This window comes from Pseudopodoces humilis, chromosome 5 (assembly GCF_049639895.1).
Source record: "Pseudopodoces humilis isolate 2021_Gansu_Grassland_sample_001 chromosome 5, ASM4963989v1, whole genome shotgun sequence".
Classification (NCBI taxonomy): domain Eukaryota; kingdom Metazoa; phylum Chordata; class Aves; order Passeriformes; family Paridae; genus Pseudopodoces; species Pseudopodoces humilis.
In genome coordinates this window covers 73,069,941-73,090,430 of record NC_142204.1, presented here as the reverse complement: position 1 = coordinate 73,090,430, position 20,490 = coordinate 73,069,941, and the positions used below count along the sequence as shown (strand labels likewise).

The 20,490-nt window shown below is 61.7% G+C and overlaps 1 protein-coding gene across 1 annotated transcript in view; it reads right to left on the bottom strand.

Annotated features, from left to right (window-relative positions):
- SND1 (staphylococcal nuclease and tudor domain containing 1) overlaps positions 1-20,490 on the bottom strand; it is a 96,917-nt gene that overhangs the window by 44,167 nt on the left and 32,260 nt on the right. Inside the window, exon 10 of the mRNA XM_088055716.1 lies at positions 18,820-18,933. Within this exon, the coding sequence (XP_087911842.1) occupies positions 18,820-18,933 (114 nt within the window). The remainder of the gene's footprint in view (positions 1-18,819; positions 18,934-20,490) is intronic.

Below are 20,490 nucleotides of genomic sequence, written 5' to 3'. Positions count from 1 at the left end.
CTCTCAGAAATCCATGGAATCCCAGGCTCTGAGGAATCCATGGAATCCCAGGCTCTCAGGAATCCATGGAATCCCAGGCTCTGAGGAATCCATGGAATCCCAGGCTCTGAGGAATCCATGGAATCCCAGGCTCCCGGGAATCCAGGGAATCCCAGGCTCCAAACAATCCATGGAATCCCAGGCTCTCAGGAATCCATGGAATCCCAGGCTCTCAGGAATCCATGGAATCCCAGGCTCTGAGGAATCCATGGAATCCCAGGCTCTCAGGAATCCATGGAATCCCAGGCTCTGAGGAATCCATGGAATCCCAGGCTCTGAGGAATCCATGGAATCCCAGGCTCTCAGGAATCCATGGAATCCCAGGCTCTGAGGAATCCATGGAATCCCAGGCTCCCGGGAATCCAGGGAATCCCAGGCTCCAAACAATCCATGGAATCCCAGGCTCTCAGGAATCCATGGAATCCCAGGCTCTCAGGAATCCATGGAATCCCAGGCTCTCAGGAATCCATGGAATCCCAGGCTCTGAGGAATCCATGGAATCCCAGGCTCTCAGGAATCCATGGAATCCCAGGCTCTGAGGAATCCATGGAATCCCAGGCTCCCGGGAAGGGCCGCTGGCTCCCCAGCGATGTCGCTCCACGCTTCACCCCGGGCTGAACCCGCCAGGGATGAGCCGGGTGGGAATTCCATCCCAGAGATCCGTCCCGGAGGGAACAGGAACGCGCTTCCCGCTTTTCCGGGGCGCTGGGATCGGGGGGAACGGCCCCATCCCCCCGGAGGAGCTCCCGGCTCCCCGAGCGCGTTCCGGGTTTTTCCCCCCCAGTTCCGGGGGGTCCCGAGGGGCGGCAGGTGGGGAGAGCCCCCCCCCGGCCCTGCCGGCGCAATTAGGGAAGCTCATTATTTGTAAAGTAATTAGCAGAGCTAATCAAATCCCAGCGCCAGGGCAGAAGGAGCGGGAGGAGAGCGGGAGCTGCCAGCTGGAAACGGCAGCGCTGGGAGCGGGGAGCGGGACCCCCGGAGCCCCCCGGGATCGGGACCCTGCAGCCCCCCGGAGCCCCCCGGGATCGGGACCCTGCAGACCCCCGGAGCCCCCCCAGAGCAGGGAGCGGGACCCCCGGAGCCCCCCGGGATCAGGACCCTGCAGCCCCCTGGAGCCCCCCGGGATTGGGACCCTGCAGCCCCCCATAACCCCCCCCGGGGCAGGGAGCGGGACCCTGCAGCCCCCCGGGATCGGGAACCTGCAGCCCCCTGGAGCCACCCGGGATTGGGACCCTGCACCCCCCCGGAGCCCCCGGCGATCGGAACCCTGCAGACCCCCATAACCCCCCCGGAGCGGGGATCAGGACCCTGCAGCCCCCCGGAGCCAGCGGGGATCAGGACCCCGGAGCTCCTGGAGCCAGCCCGGATCGGGGATCGGGACCCCCGGAGCCCCCCGGGAGGAGGGATCAGGACCCCGCAGCCCCCGGAGCCCCCCAGGATCAGGACCCCACAGCCCCGCTCCCTGCTGGCTCCAGGACCCCTCTGCCCCATCATCCTCATCACCCCTGGGCAGGGAGGAAGGCCCAGGGAGCCTCAGATCCGCCGGGAGCCGGAGCGGGAACGCCGCAGGACAAATGGGAACGGCGGGGAACGATGGAAGCGACGGCACGGAAATAACCAGAGCTGCTTCAGCACAAGGGAGAACTAAAAATAATAAAGTTATAAATGATAGAATGGGGGAATGGTTTGGGATGGAAGGGACCCCCGAGAGCCCCCAGTGCCCCCCGGCCATGGCAGGGACACCTCCCACTGGCCCAGCCTGGGGAAGGGAAGGATGCAGGAGAGCTTCCAGAACATTCCAGAGCCTGAAGGGGCTCCAGGAGAGCTGGGAATGTTCCCCTGGAGAGGAGAAGGGTCCAGGGAGAGCTTCCAGAACGTTCCAGGGCCTGAAGGGGCTCCAGGAGAGCTGGGAATGTTCCCCTGGAGAGGAGAAGGGTCCAGGGAGAGCTTCCAGAACATTCCAGGGCCTGAAGGGGCTCCAGGAGAGCTGGGAATGTTCCCCTGGAGAGGAGAAGGGTCCAGGGAGAGCTCAGAGCCCCTGCAGGGCCTGAAGGGGCTCCAGGAGAGCTGCAGAGGGACTGGGACAGGGCTGCAGGGCCAGGAGCCAGGGAATGGCTCCCAGTGCCAGAGGACAGGGCTGGATGTTGGGAATTGGGAATTGGGAATTGCTGGCTGGGCTGGAATTGCCAGAGCAGCTGTGGCTGCCCCTGGATCCCTGGCAGTGGCCAAGGCCAGGCTGGAGCCTGGGGCTGGGAGCAGCCTGGGCCAGTGGGAGGTGCCCCTGCCATGGCAGGGGGGCACTGGGGGGGCTCGGGGGCCCCAAACCACCCCAATTATCCCGGGATTTTGTGATCCCAGCATTCCTGGCTGAGGAAGAACAGGGGAGGAATTCCCCCATCAGGGCTCCCCGGCCCCAATCCCAAGGAATGACCGGGGGAGCAGCGAGCCTGGCTCTGCCCATTCCCGGGGGATTCATCATCCCACAGCCCTGGGCTCGCTGCCCCCTCCCTGGGGCTGACGGGGAAATTGAGACATCCCAAAATATCCGCTCCTTCCACGGATCCCTGCGCTTCTCCCTCCGTCATTTCCCCGCTGCGGCGCTGGAATTTGCTGCTCTCCGAGCCCGACTTCCCCGGGAGCTCCAGGAGAGCCGAGATCCCTGGAAAAGCTGAGCCAGCAGCTCCAGCACGGCCGGGAGCGTTCCCTGCTCCAGGCATCCCGGTCTGCCTGGAGAAACGGGACACGCGGCTCCGCCGCCGCGGGAATCCTGTCCTGGATTCATCCACCCTCAGCCTGCGTCCCCCTCAGCAACGAAATGCCCAGGAAAAGGTGGAAATCACAGCAGGAAATTGGATTTGTGCTGAATTTCCTTTGGCTGCTGGAATGCAGATCCTCAGCAGCACCTGGAATTGGGGTTCGGCATTCCAGGATCCCAAACCTGGCACCTGGAATTGGGGTTCGGCATTCCAGGATCCCAAACCTGGCACCTGGAATTGGGGTTCAGCATTCCAGGATCCCAAACCTGGCACCTGGAATTGGGGTTCGGCATTCCAGGATCCCAAACCTGGCACCTGGAATTGGGGTTCAGCATTCCAGGATCCCAAACCTGGCACCTGGAATTGGGGCTCGGCATTCCAGGATCCCAAACCTGGCACCTGGAATTGGGGTTCGGCATTCCAGGATCCCAAACCTGGCACCTGGAATTGGGGTTCGGCATTCCAGGATCCCAAACCTGGCACCTGGAATTGGGGTTCAGCATTCCAGGATCCCAAACCTGGCACCTGGAATTGGGGTTCAGCATTCCAGGATCCCAAACCTGGCACCTGGAATTGGGGTTCAGCATTCCAGGATCCCAAACCTGGCACCTGGAATTGGGGTTCGGCATTCCAGGATCCCAAACCTGGCACCTGGAATTGGGGTTCGGCATTCCAGGATCCCAAACCTGGCACCTGGAATTGGGGGGTGCATTCCAGGATCCCAAACCTGGCACCTGGAATTGGGGTTCGGCATTCCAGGATCCCAAACCTGGCACCTGGAACTGGGGGGTGCATCCTGGACACCCCAAACCTGGCACCTGGAATTGGGGTTCGGCATTCCAGGATCCCAAACCTGGCAGCTGGAATTGGGGGGCGGATCCACTGGAATCCAGCGGGGTTCCGGCTGCTCCACGCCCAGGAGAGGGAAAACGGGCTCAGCGTTCCCGGAACGGGGATGATCCGGACACCGGGAGATGCCTCTGCTTCCCAAAACCGTCACCGAGGGGACGGGAACAGGCACAGGGATGGAGCCGGCAGCTGCTGCCAGGCACGGCCACTCCAGGGCTCCGGGAGGAGGCTCCAGGAGATCCCTGCCGTTATCCCGGATTCCAGGAGAACCGCAGATCCCGAGGGATGCGGAGCAGGGCTGTCCCTCCAGGAGATCCCTGCCGTTATCCCGGATTCCAGGAGAACCGCAGATCCCGAGGGATGCACAGCGGGGCTGCCCCTCCAGCCATCCCTGCCCTGGATTTGGGGACTCCCAGCCCCTTCTGTCCCCGCTCCCGGGTCATTCCCGTGGATCCTCTGGAGCGGGGTCAGGGCAGGAACGGGGAGAGCTGGAATGAGGGAGCGGCTCAGAGCCCAGCTCAGAGCCCAGCTCAGCCCAGCTCAGATCAGCTCAGATCCCAGCCCAGATCCCAGCTCAGATCTCAGATCCCAGCCCAGATCCCAGCCCAGATCCCAGCTCAGATCCCAGATCCCAGCCCGGAGCGATCCAAAGCCGCCGCACGTGACGGGAAGGAGGAGAAGCAGCTGTGGAAAAGTGGGACAGCGGGGCCGGGAGCCAGGGAAGAGCTCAGGAGAGCGGAGCTGCCTCCCCTCTGCAGGGGACAGGGACACACTGAGCTGGCACCGTCACTGTCACCGGCACTGTCACCGGCACTGTCACCGGCACTGACATTGTCACCGGCACTGTCACTAACATTGTCACCGGCACTGTCACTGTCACCGGCACTGTCACTGTCATTGTCACCGGCACTGTCACTGTCACTGTCATTGTCACCGTCATTGTCACTGTCACTGTCACTGTCACTGTCACCGTCATTGTCACTGTCACTGTCACTGTCACCAGCACTGTCATTGTCACTGTCACTGTCACCGTCACTGTCACTGTCACCGTCATTGTCACTGTCACTGGCACTTTCACTGGCACTGTCACGGTCACTGGCACTGTCACTGTCACCATCACCATCACCAGCACTGTCACTGTCACTGTCACCAGCACTGTCTCTGTCACCGTCACCGTCACCGTCACCGTCACTGTCACTGTCACCCCAGCCCTGCCACAGGACACCCTGAGACCCCCTCAGCAGCCCCAGGGGCTGAGCTGTGCCAGCAGGTCCAGGAGAAGTCCGGATGGATCCAGGATCTCTGGCACAGCCAGGATGGATCCAGGGATGGATCCAGGGATGGATCCAGGATCCCAGCACAGCCAGGATGGATCCAGGGATGGATCCAGGGATGGATCCAGGGATGGATCCAGGGATGGATCCAGGATCCCAGCCCAGCCAGGATGGATCCAGGGATGGATCCAGGGATGGATCCAGGGATGGATCCAGGGATGGATCCAGGGATGGATCCAGGATCCCAGCCCAGCCAGGATGGATCCAGGGATGGATCCAGGGATGGATCCAGGGATGGATCCAGGATCTCTGGCACAGCCAGGATGGATCCAGGGATGGATCCAGGATCCCAGCCCAGCCAGGATGGATCCAGGGATGGATCCAGGGATGGATCCAGGATCCCAGCACAGCCAGGATGGATCCAGGGATGGATCCAGGATCCCTGGCACAGCCAGGATGGATCCAGGGATGGATCCAGGATCCCAGCACAGCCAGGATGGATCCAGGGATGGATCCAGGGATGGATCCAGGATCCCAGCCCAGCCAGGATGGATCCAGGGATGGATCCAGGATCTCTGGCACAGCCAGGATGGATCCAGGGATGGATCCAGGGATGGATCCAGGATCCCAGCACAGCCAGGATGGATCCAGGGATGGATCCAGGATCCCGGCACAGGCAGGATGGATCCAGGGATGGATCCAGGATCCCAGCACAGCCAGGATGGATCCAGGGCAGCTCCTCCATGGAAAATCCTTCCCAAGGCTCCCCACGGCTCTGCCGCTTGCTCTGGGAATTTCGGGGGGTTCTGAGGCGCCCCCGGTGTCCCCAGGGGTGCCGGTGCCACCGGAGCGCAGCAACTGGAGCCGTGGGGCCGTTCCCAATCCATCCCCGCTCCATCCCATCCATCCCTCACGTCTCCAAACGTCTGGCACCAAACACAGCCGGCGCTAACGGAGGGGGAATATTCATGATTGCCGATTCTGGGAGCTGCAGGAATGGGGGTGTTTGGATCAAACCCCCCGGCACTGCCGGGGCTGGGGAGGCTCCGAGCGGGGAGGGATGGGAGCCCTGGGATGAACACGGAGCCCTGGAATGAACACGGAGCCCTGGGATAAACACGGAGCCCTGGGATGAACACGGAGCTCTGGGATGGGAGCCCTGGGATGAACACGGAGCCCTGGGATAAACACGGAGCTCTGGGATGAACACGGAGCCCTGGGATGAACACGGAGCCCTGGGATGAACACGGAGCCCTGGGATGGGAGCTCTGGGATAAACACGGAGCTCTGAGATGAACACGGAGCCCTGGGATGAACATGGAGCCGTGGGATGGGAGCCCTGGGATGAACACGGAGCCCTGGCCCGGCTGGGACCGCTCCGAAGCGGGAGCAGGACAGAACCAGGATGGGATCCCTGGGGCCCTGGGGCCGGAGCTTCCCCGTCCTGCCGGGGGTGCCGGCACCGCGGGCCCGGCTCTGCCCCCTCTTCCCGCACGGAGCAGAGGCTCCCGAGCCGGGAGACGGGAACGGAGCCAGCGCAGGCTCATCCCACACCAAACCCAGGGATCGATTCCCGAGGCACGAGGGCCGGAGCGTTAATTGCAGAGCTCAGCTCTGTGCCAGCGCCGAGGCTCTGCTCCAACTCGGCGCAATTTTCCGTGCACTGAGGAATTCCGGCAGCTCCCGAGGAGCTCAGAAGGTCAAAGCTCCGCTCTCCCGGCGGCGTTTTCACGCTCGTCCAGCGGAGCGAGAAACAGCCGGGGCTGGGCACGGAGCAAACCTCTGGAGCGGCTCCCGGAGCAGCATTCCCGGGAATGTGAGCTGGCAGGTGCCAGGATCCCCTCCGAGCATCGGTGTCGCAACGCCGGGCAGGAATTCCGGAGCGGAACGCGAGCGCCCGGCGGGAGGAGGCGGCCGGGGAAGGATCTGGCACAGCCGGGTCTCCGGGGGCCGCTCCTGCCAGCGGCAGCTCCAGCAGCAGATGGGCCGAGCGGGGCCGCACGGAAAAGCTGCTCCGTAATTGCTGGCAAAGCTCGTGCCCGGCTGCTCCGGCACCAGCCCGGCTCCTGCTGCCGCTCCGGCCCGGGGGCTGCTCCCGTTCCGCCGCTGCTCTCTGAGCCGTGATGCCAGCAGCTGAAATAAATCCATACAGGAGCCCAGCTGTGCCAGCTCGCAAATGAATCCCAGCCGGAGCAGGCCTGGGAGCTCCGAGCGGGGCCCATCCCCGGGTCCCCCCCGGCGGATCCGAGCTCCCTGCGCTGCCCGGGATCCAACCCCGCTTCCAGAGCCGCTTCTCCAGCGGGGAGGACTCCGGCAGCTGCTCGGGAATGGAGGGAATCGCAGCACTTGCTGCCCGCAGGGCACATCCCGGCTCCCAGCACACGCTGACTGCGGCTCCCATTAAATATTGATCCGGGAACTCCGCTGCCCCCGCGCCTCCTCTCCCGGCTCTGCCAATATTTAGAATCCATTAAAGTCGCGTGCGGAGCGCTCGGAGCCCGGTGTGTTACACAAGGCCGGGATGAGGCGATCCCTGGAGCAGGGACTGAGCGGGAGCGGCTCCGGATGAGTTCACGGCTTTGTTCCTCGTTAATCTTTCATGCTCGTTGAGTGCGGAGCGATTTGTGTAGTACAAACGCCGCGGATCGCGGCCGCCACCGGCTCCGTGCGCATCCTGTCCCCGTTCCCAGCGGGAACTGCCGGCAGCGAGGCCTCGGATTCAACCCCCGGACCCCGGGAACGGCTCCGGGACCGACCTCGAGGCAGGGACAAGGACAGGGGGGGACACGGGGGGCTCGGCCGAGCTGGGGATGCCCCGGTTCCTCCAGGATTGTCACCAGAAAGATCCCGGGATGGTTTGGGATGGAAGGGACCCCCGAGCCCCCCCAGTGCCCCCCTGCCATGGCAGGGACACCTCCCACTGGCCCAGGCTGCTCCCAGCCCCAGGCTCCAGCCTGGCCTTGGCCACTGCCAGGGATCCAGGGGCAGCCCCAGCTGCTCTGGCAATTCCAGCCCAGCCAGCAATTCCCAATTCCCAATTCCCAACATCCAGCCCTGTCCTCTGGCACTGGGAGCCATTCCCTGGCTCCTGGCCCTGCAGCCCTGTCCCAGTCCCTCTGCAGCTCTCCTGGAGCCCCTTCAGGCCCTGCAGGGGCTCTGAGCTCTCCCTGGACCCTTCTCCTCTCCAGGGGAACATTCCCAGCTCTCCTGGAGCCCCTTCAGGCCCTGGAACGTTCTGGAAGCTCTCCCTGGACCCTTCTCCTCTCCAGGGGAACATTCCCAGCTCTCCTGGAGCCCCTTCAGGCCCTGCAATGTTCTGGAAGCTCTCCCTGGAGCCTCCTCATCTCAGTAAAGAATTTTTTCTGATATTTGGGATAAAATAAACTGGAAGCCCTCGGTGTTTCCAGCCTGGCCTGGGCACTCCCAGGGATCCAGGGGCAGCCGCAGCCCCGGCACCGCAGTCCCAGGGATTTGTGCCGGTGCCTCCATCCCCCACCCCCGAGGCCTTGGCAGATCCCACCGAGCCGTTCCCGGCTGGAAAACGCCGCCTGTGGCAGCCCCTCCTCCCTGGCAGGGCTGTGCCATCAGCCTCTGCAGGGCCCCAGAACGTTCCCAGCTCCCGGCACGGCGCTGCCAAGCCGTGCAGCCGCCCTCTTCCCAAAATCCAGCTGGCTGCTCCCTGGAAAAGCTCCCGGAGGACACCTGCGGACCATCTGGCAGCGGCACCCACGGGCCCCGGGCTCCCCGCGGGGATGCAGGGTGGCTCAGAGCCGGGAGCGGCGGCTCTTTTCCAGGGATGGAGCAGCTGGGATTGCTAAAAACGGGTGGGATGTGATCTTTCCCGGCTCCTTTCCCGGCTCCTTTCCCGGCTCCTTTCCCGGCTCCCCCGCAGGGTTATAAATCCAACTGGATTTATAAATCCAACGGGAGCGGCCTCAAAGCGGAGCTGCCCTTGGCTCCAAGGTCGTTCCCTGCCCTGCCTCCGGCGAGGCTGGCGCAGCTCCAGGCTCGGAGCTCTCCCGATCCCACGGGAATATCCCGGGAAGCGGCGAGGGACAGGGAAAGCAGCAGCTCTGAGGGGTTTGGCTCAAACACTCCCTGCGATCTGCTGGAATCCTGGATGAGCAGGACGGCCACATCCACGCCCCTCTCCCAGGGAATGAGGGACACGCAGCGGCCTCGACATTCCCGGCACACAAAAATCCCAAATCCAGGAGTCCAGGCCTGGCACCTGCGGGAGCCCCTGGGATCTGCAGGACACAGGAACCCCCCCGGCACCACCCCCGGAATGTTCCACGTTCCAGCCGGGATGCCGATCCCCGGCTGCGAGGATCCCGCAGGAGCGGGGCCCGGGTGATCCAGCAGCTCCCTGCCTTTGGAATGTCAGCAGAAAGCCAAGGGAGCCACACGCAGCTCCTCCCAGAGCTGGGAAAAAAACTCCCCGAGCCCAAATCCATCTGTTCTCCCTCTTCCCGAAGCCATTTCCAGCTCTCCGGTGCCGCCGGCCTTTCCCTGCCGGGGCGCTGGCGGAGCAGCAGGATCCCCCATCCCAAATCCCGGATCCCTGCTGGGGGGCACAGCCGTGGAAAACCGGGGAGCCTCAGCCTGGCGTCCCGGGAAAAGACGTCTGGAAGTGTCCCAGGGCTATCCCGACCTCCCCTGGGGAATCCCTCACCTCCAGGGCCAGCCTGATCCTGGCTGTGCCAGGGGGTCCCGGGAAAGGAGCCGGGATATTCCCAGCGCTCCCGAGGGCCGGAGCTCCAGGGCCCCACGCCGCCCGTTCCATCGGGATCCGCGCCTTCCGCTCCCCCTCCTCCGCACAACTCCCAATTAACAGATCCATTTAGATAAATTGGGGGTTGGAGCAGATCTGTGCTCCAGAAAATTCCGCCGGAGCGGCTGGCGGGGCCGGGAACGCGGCTGATCCGAGGGAACGGGAAACGGGAACGGAGAGATCCCGAACTCTGGAACGCTGCTGGCACCGACACCCCGGGAAGCTCCGGGGCAGAACCGGCCCGGGTGGATCCGGCGGGTCCGAGCCCCTCTCGCTCTTCCCGGGAATCGGCTCCTCCTTCCATCCCGAGGAACGGGGATGGGATGAGACCTCCCGATGGATCCAGGGCCGGCAGACGGCTCCAGGGAGGATGGATCCATCTCCAGATCCGATGGATCCCAAACCCCGCCGCAGGCTCCGGGGGCTGAGCCTCGGGAATGGTTCCCTGCATCCACAGGCACCGGGAGCATCCCAAGGATTGGAGCATCCCACACTGGCAGCCCCAGATGGGGATCCCAGGGAGATCCCAGCAATCCCAGTGAGATTCCAGCAATCCCAGGGAGATCCCAGCAATCCCAGGGAGATCCCAGCCATCCCAGTGAGATCCCAGCAATCCCAGGGAGATCCCAGCAATCCCAGGGAGATCCCAGCCATCCCAGTGAGATTCCAGCAATCCCAGTGAGAGATTCCAGCAAACCCAGAGAGATTCCAGCAATCCCAGTGAGATTCCAGCAATCCCAGGGAGATCCCAGCAATCCCAGTGAGATTCCAGCAATCCCAGTGAGAGATTCCAGCAAACCCAGAGAGATTCCAGCAATCCCAGGGAGATTCCAGCAATCCCAGAGAGATCCCAGCAATCCCAGGGAGATCCCAGCCATCCCAGTGAGATCCCAGCAATCCCAGGGAGAGATTCCAGCAAACCCAGGGAGATTCCAGCAATCCCAGTGAGATTCCAGCAATCCCAGAGAGATCCCAGCCATCCCAGGGAGACTCCAGCAATCCCAGGGAGATTCCAGCAATCCCAGTGAGAGATTCCAGCAAACCCAGAGAGATTCCAGCAGTCCCAGGTAGATTCCAGCCATCCCAGTGTGAAATTCCAGCCATCCCAGTTTGAAATTCCAGCCATCCCAGTGAGAGATTCCAGCCATCCCAGCGAGGTTTTCCATCCATCCCAGTGAGATTCCCGCTATCCTGATGAAGATTCCAACCATCCAGGCGAGCTTTTCCAGCTGTTGCAGCAGCTGGAGCAGCGGGAGATCCGTCTCCATCCCGATCCGTGCTGTTCCCAGACGGAGCCGGGTGCCGGGGCCGTCGCTCCCGGGATTCATCCGACGCCCGGAGATGAGGAAAGGCTGGAGATGAGGAGAGGCTGGAGATGAGGAAAGGCTGGAGATGAGGAAAGGCTGGAGATGAGGAAAGGCTGGAGAGGAGAGGCTGGAGATGAGGAGAGGCTGGAGATGAGGAGAGGCTGGAGATGAGGAAAGGCTGGAGATGAGGAGAGGCTGGAGATGAGGAAAGGCTGGAGATGAGGAAAGGCTGGAGATGAGGAAAGGCTGGAGATGAGGAAAGGCTGGAGATGAGGAGAGGCTGGAGATGAGGAGAGGCTGGAGATGAGGAGAGGCTGGAGATGAGGAGAGGCTGGAGATGAGGAAAGGCTGGAGATGAGGAAAGGCTGGAGATGAGGAAAGGCTGGAGAGGAAAGGCTGGAGATGAGGAAAGGCTGGAGAGGAAAGGCTGGAGAGGAAAGGCTGGAGATGAGGAAAGGCTGGAGAGGAAAGGCTGGAGATGAGGAAAGGCTGGAGATGAGGAAAGGCTGGAGATGAGGAAAGGCTGGAGATGAGGAAAGGCTGGAGAGGAAAGGCTGGAGATGAGGAAAGGCTGGAGATGAGGAAAGGCTGGAGATGAGGAGAGGCTGGAGATGAGGAGAGGCTGGAGATGAGGAGAGGCTGGAGATGAGGAAAGGCTGGAGATGAGGAAAGGCTGGAGATGAGGAAAGGCTGGAGATGAGGAAAGGCTGGAGAGGAAAGGCTGGAGATGAGGAAAGGCTGGAGATGAGGAAAGGCTGGAGATGAGGAAAGGCTGGAGATGAGGAAAGGCTGGAGATGAGGAAAGGCTGGAGAGGAAAGGCTGGAGATGAGGAAAGGCTGGAGATGAGGAAAGGCTGGAGATGAGGAAAGGCTGGAGATGAGGAAAGGCTGGAGAGGAAAGGCTGGAGATGAGGAAAGGCTGGAGAGGAAAGGCTGGAGATGAGGAAAGGCTGGAGATGAGGAAAGGCTGGAGATGAGGAAAGGCTGGAGATGAGGAGAGGCTGGAGATGAGGAAAGGCTGGAGATGAGGAAAGGCTGGAGAGGAGAGGCTGGAGATGAGGAGAGGCTGGAGAGGAAAGGCTGGAGATGAGGAGAGGCTGGAGATGAGGAGAGGCTGGAGATGAGGAAAGGCTGGAGATGAGGAAAGGCTGGAGATGAGGAGAGGCTGGAGATGAGGAGAGGCTGGAGATGAGGAGAGGCTGGAGATGAGGAAAGGCTGGAGATGAGGAGAGGCTGGAGATGAGGAGAGGCTGGAGATGAGGAAAGGCTGGAGAGGAAAGGCTGGAGATGAGGAAAGGCTGGAGATGAGGAGAGGCTGGAGATGAGGAAAGGCTGGAGATGAGGAGAGGCTGGAGATGAGGAGAGGCTGCAGGATTCCATCGCTCCCTTTTCCATCTGTCACTTCCCGTCTCCTCCATCCGGAGCCATTAGCGCCCGGCAGGGCGGGATGGGATTCCCGACGGAGCTGCGACATCCCAGCGCTCCTGCTCCGATGAGAGGCTGGGAAGAGCCCACAGAGGGGGAAAAGCTTCCAGGGAAGCCTGGAATCAGCCCCAAATTGCCTTTCATGTGTTTTGTATTTTATACTAAATAAAGGGATGTATGTTCCTAGGATTTATATGGATCACAGAATCCCGGGATCCCTGGGGCTGGAAAAGCTCTCCAAGGTCACCGAGTGCCAGCTGTGCCCGATGTCCTCCTTGTCCCCTGAGTGCCACCTCCAGGAATTCCCTGGGCACCTCCAGGGATGGGCACTGCAAACCTCCCTGGGCACTTCCAGGGCCTGACCCCCTTTCCATGGGGAAATTCCTGAGGCTGTTCCCTCTCCTCCTGTCCCTGTTCCCGACACGCCCCCTGCTGATTTCCAATAAATGCTCAGACCTCGTAAATATTCCCATGGATTTCCTGTAAATCCCAACATGTTCCACACCCATGGAGAACATTCCACATCCATGGAGAACATTCCACATCCATGGAGAACATTCCACACCCATGGAGAACGTTCCACATCCATGGAGAACATTCCACATCCATGGAGAACGTTCCACATCCATGGGACACATTCCACACCCATGGAGAACGTTCCACATCCATGGAACACGTTCCACATCCATGGAGAACATTCCACACCCATGGAGAACATTCCACACCCATGGAGAACATTCCACATCCATGGAACTCATTCCACACCCATGGAGAACATTCCACATCCATGGAGAACATTCCACACCCATGGAGAACATTCCACATCCATGGAGAACATTCCACACCCATGGAGAACATTCCACATCCATGGAACTCATTCCACACCCATGGAGAACATTCCACACCCATGGAGAACATTCCACATCCATGGAGAACATTCCACACCCATGGAACACATTCCACACCCATGGAGAACGTTCCACATCCATGGAGAACATTCCACACCCATGGAGAACGTTCCACACCCATGGAGAACGTTCCACATCCATGGGACACATTCCACATCCATGGGACACATTCCACATCCATGGAGAACGTTCCACATCCATGGAGAACGTTCCACATCCATGGAGAACATTCCACATCCATGGAGAACATTCCACACCCATGGAGAACGTTCCACACCCATGGAGAACGTTCCACACCCATGGAGAACGTTCCACACCCATGGAGAACATTCCACACCCATGGAGAACGTTCCACACCCATGGAACACATTCCACATCCATGGAGAACATTCCACACCCATGGAGAACGTTCCACACCCATGGAGAACGTTCCACACCCATGGAGAACGTTCCACACCCATGGAGAACATTCCACACCCATGGAGAACATTCCACATCCATGGAGAACATTCCACACCCATGGAGAACATTCCACACCCATGGAGAACATTCCACATCCATGGAGAACATTCCACACCCATGGAGAACATTCCACATCCATGGAGAACATTCCACACCCATGGAACACATTCCACACCCATGGAGAACATTCCACATCCATGGAGAACGTTCCACACCCATGGAGAACATTCCACATCCATGGAGAACATTCCACACCCATGGAGAACATTCCACATCCATGGAGAACATTCCACACCCATGGAACACATTCCACACCCATGGAGAACATTCCACACCCATGGAGAACATTCCACACCCATGGAGAACGTTCCACACCCATGGAGAACATTCCACACCCATGGAGAACGTTCCACACCCATGGAGAACATTCCACACCCATGGAGAACGTTCCACATCCATGGAGAACGTTCCACATCCATGGAACACATTCCACACCCATGGAGAACATTCCACACCCATGGAGAACATTCCACACCCATGGAGAACATTCCACACCCATGGAGAACGTTCCACACCCATGGAGAACGTTCCACACCCCCGGAGCGATGTCCGTGCTGACGTCTGATCCATAAAAAGTCGTGTCCGCGCTCCCTGAGCTCCGGATCCGCCTCTGGAACGGCAGCTGGGTGGGGATCCCCACCCCGAGCCCCAGAGAGGGGGAATCCGGTCCCTTCTGGAATTCTTGGATGTTTTTTCCATCACTTTAACTGCTGGGGTGGAAGGGGAGGGGCGGAGCCATCACTAATTGCACTGCCGGCTAATTAACGACAGCGCCGTTAACGACAGGGACGGGAACGCTGCGCAAAGATGAAAAGCCAGGGAGCAATAACCGGGATTTAACGGGAGCGGAACCGGGAGCAGAACAGGACACGAAAGGAGATCCTGCTGATCCTGAGGAGATCCCAATGATCCAGAGGAGATCCTGCTGATCCAGAGGAGATCCTGCTGATCCTGAGGAGATCCTGCTGATCCAGAGGAGATCCTGCTGATCCTGAGGAGATCCCAATGATCCAGAGGAGATCTCACTGATCCAGAGGAGATCCCAATGATCCAGAGGAGATCCTGCTGATCCTGAGGAGATCCCAATGATCCAGAGGAGATACCGATGATCCAGAGGAGATCCTGCTGATCCAGAGGAGATCCCGCTGATCCAGAAGAGATCCCACTGCTCCTGAGGAGATCCCACTGATCCTGAGGAGATCCCACTGCTCCTGAGGAGATCCCGCTGATCCAGAAGAGATCCCACTGCTCCTGAGGAGATCCCGATGATCCTGAGGAGATCCCGCTGATCCAGAAGAGATCCCACTGCTCCTGAGGAGATCCCACTGATCCAGAAGAGATCCCACTGCTCCTGAGGAGATCCCGATGATCCAGAGGAGATCCCATTGATCCAGAGGAGATCCCACTGATCCCAAGGAGATCCTGCTGATCCAGAGGAGATCCCGTTGATCCGGAGAAGATCCCACTGCTCCTGAGGAGATCCCACTGCTCCTGAGGAGATCCCACTGATCCCAAGGAGATCCCACTGATCCAGAGGAGATCCCGCTGATCCCAAGGAGATCCCACTGATCCAGAGGGGGTCCCACTGCTCCTGAGGAGATCCCACTGATCCAGAGGAGATCCTGCTGATCCAGAGGAGATCCCACTGATCCCAAGGAGATCCCACTGATCCAGAGGAGATCCCGCTGATCCCAAGGAGATCCCACTGCTCCCCTCCAGCCCCCGGCCCGTGGCAGCTCCGGGCCCCGCGGAGCCGATGCCAGAGGAGCAGCGGGAAGAGGCAGCTCTGGGAATTGATCCAGAATTCCGCGTGGCCGGAACACGGCGCCATCCAGGGATTGCCAAATTCCCGTTGCCACAGCAACGCGGGGTCACCTCGGGAGCTGTCACCCACCAGGCCGGCCCGTGGTGCTCCAGGGTGGAAAACAGCCGGGAAAAGGTGGGGTTGGAGCAATCCTGGCTCGGCCCCGTCCTGTGCACAGGCAGGAACATTCCCAGGAACCTTCCAGGAACCTTCCTGGACCCTCCCCAAGAACCTTCCCAGGAACCTCCCCTGGAGCCTTCCAGGAACCTCCCCAGGAACCTTCCCAGGAACATTCCCAGGAACCTCCCCATGAACCTTCCCAGGAATCTTCCCAGGAACCTTCCAGGAGCCTTCCCGGAACCTCCCCAGGAACCTTCCTGGAACCTTCCCAGGAACCTTCCCATGAACGTTCCCAGGAACCTTCTCAGAACCTCCCCAGGAACCTTCCCGGAACCTTCTCAGAACCTTCCCATGAACATTCCCAGGAACCTTCCTGCAACCTTCTCAGAACCTTCCCCAGAAACCTCCCCAGGAACCTTCCCAGGAACATTCCCAGGAATCTTCCCAGGAACCTTCCCAGAACCTTCCCAAGAACCTTCCCAGAACCTTCTCAGAACCTTCCCATGAACATTCCCAGGAACATTCCCAGGAACCTTCCTGCAACCTTCTCAGAACCTCCCCAGAAACCTCCCCAGGAACCTTCCTGGCATCTCCAGAGACACTGGAAGAGGATGAGGATGAGTGGGGATGTGCCAGAAGAAGGCAGGCTCTCCGAGGGTCTCGGGAGCTCGGTGATCCCACAGCTCCGAGCGCATCGGCCATGGAGGGAATGCAGCACCAGAGGGAAAAGCAGCAGCAGGGGACAAATCCGTGCCCTGAGGAGCCCCTGCTGGGCTGGGATCACCGGACACAGCGGCAAGAGCCCGGCTCCTGCAGCCACAGCCCGCTCCTGGAAAGGGACACGGGGATGGGAGCCTCATCCCGGCTCCTGGAGCAGCTCCGGAGGAGCCTCTGTGACACAGGCCCTGATCCCTGATCCCCAATCCCTGATCCCCGATCCCTGATCCCCAATCCCTGATCCCTGATCCGTTATCTCAGATCCCAGAGTTGTGAGGGGCTGAAGGAGGCTCTGTGACACAGGCCCCAATCCCTGATCCCCGATCCCTGATCCCAGAGCTGTGAGAGATGAAGGAGCCTCTGTGACACAGGCCCCGATCCCTGATCCCTGATCCCCGATCCCTGATCCCCGATCCCTGATCCCAGAGCTGTGAGAGATGAAGGAGCCTCTGTGACACAGGCCCCAATCCCTGATCCCCGATCCCTGATCCTAGAGCTGTGAGAGATGAAGGAGCCTCTGTGACACAGGCCCCGATCCCTGATCCCCGATCCCTGATCCCTGATCCCAGTTTCCAGCCCAGCACCGAGCTCTGAGCAGTCAGGGACGCTCCATGTGTGACATGGGGGCCGATCCCTCATCCCAACTCCTGGCACAGCTCCGGAGCTCCGAGCGGGGTCAGGGGCACCACACGGATCAGAGCCGTGTCCTGTTTCCCGCAGAGCTCCGAGCGGGGTCAGGGATGCTCAGCACGGATCAGAGCCGTGTCCTGTTTCCCGCAGAGCTCCGAGCGGGGTCAGGGGCTCTCAGCACAGATCGGAGCCGTGTCCTGTTTCCCGCAGAGCTCCGAGCGGGGTCAGGGGCACCACACGGATCGGAGCCGTGTCCTGTTTCCCGCAGAGCTCCGAGCAGGGTCAGGGGCACCACACGGATCGGAGCCGTGTCCTGTTTCCCGCAGAGCTCTGAGCAGGGTCAGGGATGCTCAGCACGGATCAGAGCCGTGTCCTGTTTCCCGCAGAGCTCCGAGCGGGGTCAGGGATGCTCAGCACGGATCGGAGCTGTGTCCTGTTTCCCACAGAGCTCCGAGCAGGGTCAGGGGCTCTCAGCACGGATCGGAGCCGTGTCCTGTTTCCCACAGAGCTCCGAGCAGGGTCAGGGGCTCTCAGCACAGATCGGAGCCGTGTCCTGTTTCCCACAGAGCTCCGAGCGGGGTCAGGGATGCTCAGCACGGATCGGAGCCGTGTCCTGTTTCCCACAGAGCTCCGAGCGGGGTCAGGGGCTCTCAGCACGGATCAGAGCCGTGTCCTGTTTCCCGCAGAGCTCCGAGCGGGGTCAGGGGCTCTCAGCACGGATCAGAGCCGTGTCCTGTTTCCCACAGAGCTCCGAGCAGGGTCAGGGGCACCACACGGATCAGAGCCGTGTCCTGTTTCCCACAGAGCTCCGAGCAGGGTCAGGGGCACCACACGGATCAGAGCCGTGTCCTGTTTCCCGCAGAGCTCCGAGCAGGGTCAGGGATGCTCAGCACGGATCGGAGCCGTGTCCTGTTTCCCGCAGAGCTCCGAGCGGGGTCAGGGGCTCTCAGCACGGATCGGAGCCGTGTCCTGTTTCCCACAGAGCTCCGAGCGGGGTCAGGGGCTCTCAGCACAGATCGGAGCCGTGTCCTGTTTCCCACAGAGCTCCGGAGCTCCGAGCAGGGTCAAGGGCGCTCCTGGCGCCCGCTCCTGGCTCATCCCGGCGCTTTCGTGTCCCTGCCGGCCTGAGAGAGCTCAAACACAGAGCCGGGAGCAAACTGTGCGGGAACAACGCGGCGCTTCCCGACGCTTCCCGACGTTCCGGCGCGAGCGCTCCGGCTCCTGACGGCATCACGAGCTGCTCCGGGATGGGGCAGAGCTCCCCGAGCCCGGCCCGCCCCACGGCCCCGGGAGGGAATCCAGGGATTCATTCGCCTGGAGCCATCTCCGGCAGCTCTCCCGGGGCTGCCCCACGGCTGGGACACAAATCCCATGGGAACGTCCCGCAGCGCTCCGGAGCAGCCACGGAACAGGGGCAGGAAAAGAGGGACGGAGCCGCCTCCCGCAGCCACCAGAGCCCGTTCCAGCCCCTCCTGCATCCCACGGGATTGGGATCCCACAGGACGGGAAAGGGGGGCTCGCTCACCCCAGAGAGAGCAGGAGCCCCATGGGGAGGGGTCTCCACGCAGAGCCACTCCCGGCCCCCGGCTGGCCCCTCCCTGTCCCCTCCCTTTCACCTGGGTGCTGTCCCCTGTCCCCTCCCAGTCCCTGCAGTGTCCCCAGGCGCTGTCCCCTCCCCGTCCCCTCCCTGTCACCTGGGTGCTGTCCCCCTCGAGCCGCGGGGGTCGGATGCTGGACAGGTGAATGGTTTTGTGGTCCCCGGAGTTGAGCTTCACCACGATGGCGTCGGCGTTGAGCACCTGCATCACCTGGGGACAGAGACGGAGTGTGGGCACACCTGGGTACACCTGGGTACACCTGGGCACAATGGGGCACACCCGGGCACACCTGGGCACACCCAAACACACCTGGGCACACCTGGGCACACCAAGGGCCAGGTGCCACCGGCGCTGCCAGCCATGCCCAGCACAGAGAGCGGCCCCAGCTCCAGCCTGGCTGTCCCGGGGGTCCCGGGACGGTGACATGGTGACCCCCGGGCACTGCCAGCCATGTGTGTCCTGTGCCAGGGCTCAGCCCCCTGCGGATCATTCCAGAGGCAATTCCAGAGGGGCAGGAGCACCAGCCGGACACTGGGATGATGCTCAGGGAGGAGGGAGCAAGGACAGCCCATGGTGGGAGTGAAACTAATCGGGATCAAAATGTCCAGGAATCCCGGGATGGTTTGGGAGGGAAGGGACCCCCGAGCCCCCCCAGTGCCCCCCTGCCATGGCAGGGACACCTCCCACTGGCCCAGGCTGCTCCCAGCCCCAGGCTCCAGCCTGGCCTTGGCCACTGCCAGGGATCCAGGGGCAGCCACAGCTGCTCTGGCAATTCCAGCCCAGCCAGCAATTCCCAATTCCCAATTCCCAACATCCAGCCCTGTCCTCTGGCACTGGGAGCCATTCCCTGGCTCCTGGCCCTGCAGCCCTGTCCCAGTCCCTCTGCAGCTCTCCTGGAGCCCCTTCAGGCCCTGCAGGGGCTCTGAGCTCTCCCTGGACCCTTCTCCTCTCCAGGGGAACATTCCCAGCTCTCCTGGAGCCCCTTCAGGCCCTGCAATGTTCTGGAAGCTCTCTCTGGATCCTTCTCCTCTCCAGGGGAACATTCCCAGCTCTCCTGGAGCCCCTTCAGGCCCTGGAATGTTCTGGAAGCTCTCCCTGGACCCTTCTCCTCTCCAGGGGAACATTCCCAGCTCTCCCAGGCTGGCTCCAGCTCCACTCGTGTTTAACATTCCCGGTTCTCCAGCCCGGCCGAGTGGAGCCTCTGGATGTTCCCAGCAGAGGACAGGGACCTCCCCCCGCTCCCAGCACAGCCCAGTTCCCCCAGTGCCGGGGCTCCATGAGCTGCGGCTCATCCCGGATCCCACACCGCGCATCCCAGGAGCCGCAGGCAGAGCTGGCCCCGCTCCAGCCCCCTCTGCCCGGCAGTGCCGGCCGGGGCCGCAGGGAGAGCGGGATTTGAGGAATTCAGATCCGAGCAGACACCGAGGACCGCCGGGGCTCGGCAAAGCCCCCGGGATCGCCCCGGCCTCTCCCGGCTCCGGGATGTTCCCTCGGCAGGAGCAGCCCAAAGCCGAGCGCCTGCCAAGTGCGGTAATCCAATCTCACGCTCCAGGGCATCCAGGGCCGAGGAGGGAGCGGCCTCTCTCCTTCCTCCCGCCCGAGACTCGGGAAAATCGGGATGCGAGCGGAGCCGCCGCAGCCGGGCCAGCTCCGGGGGCAGATCCCGCGCTCCATTACACATCCAGCACATGTTTCCCCGGGAGCCCCGGGAGCCCCGGGAGCGCCATCACATCTCATTTGTTCCCTGGCAGGAGGCAGCAGCCGGCG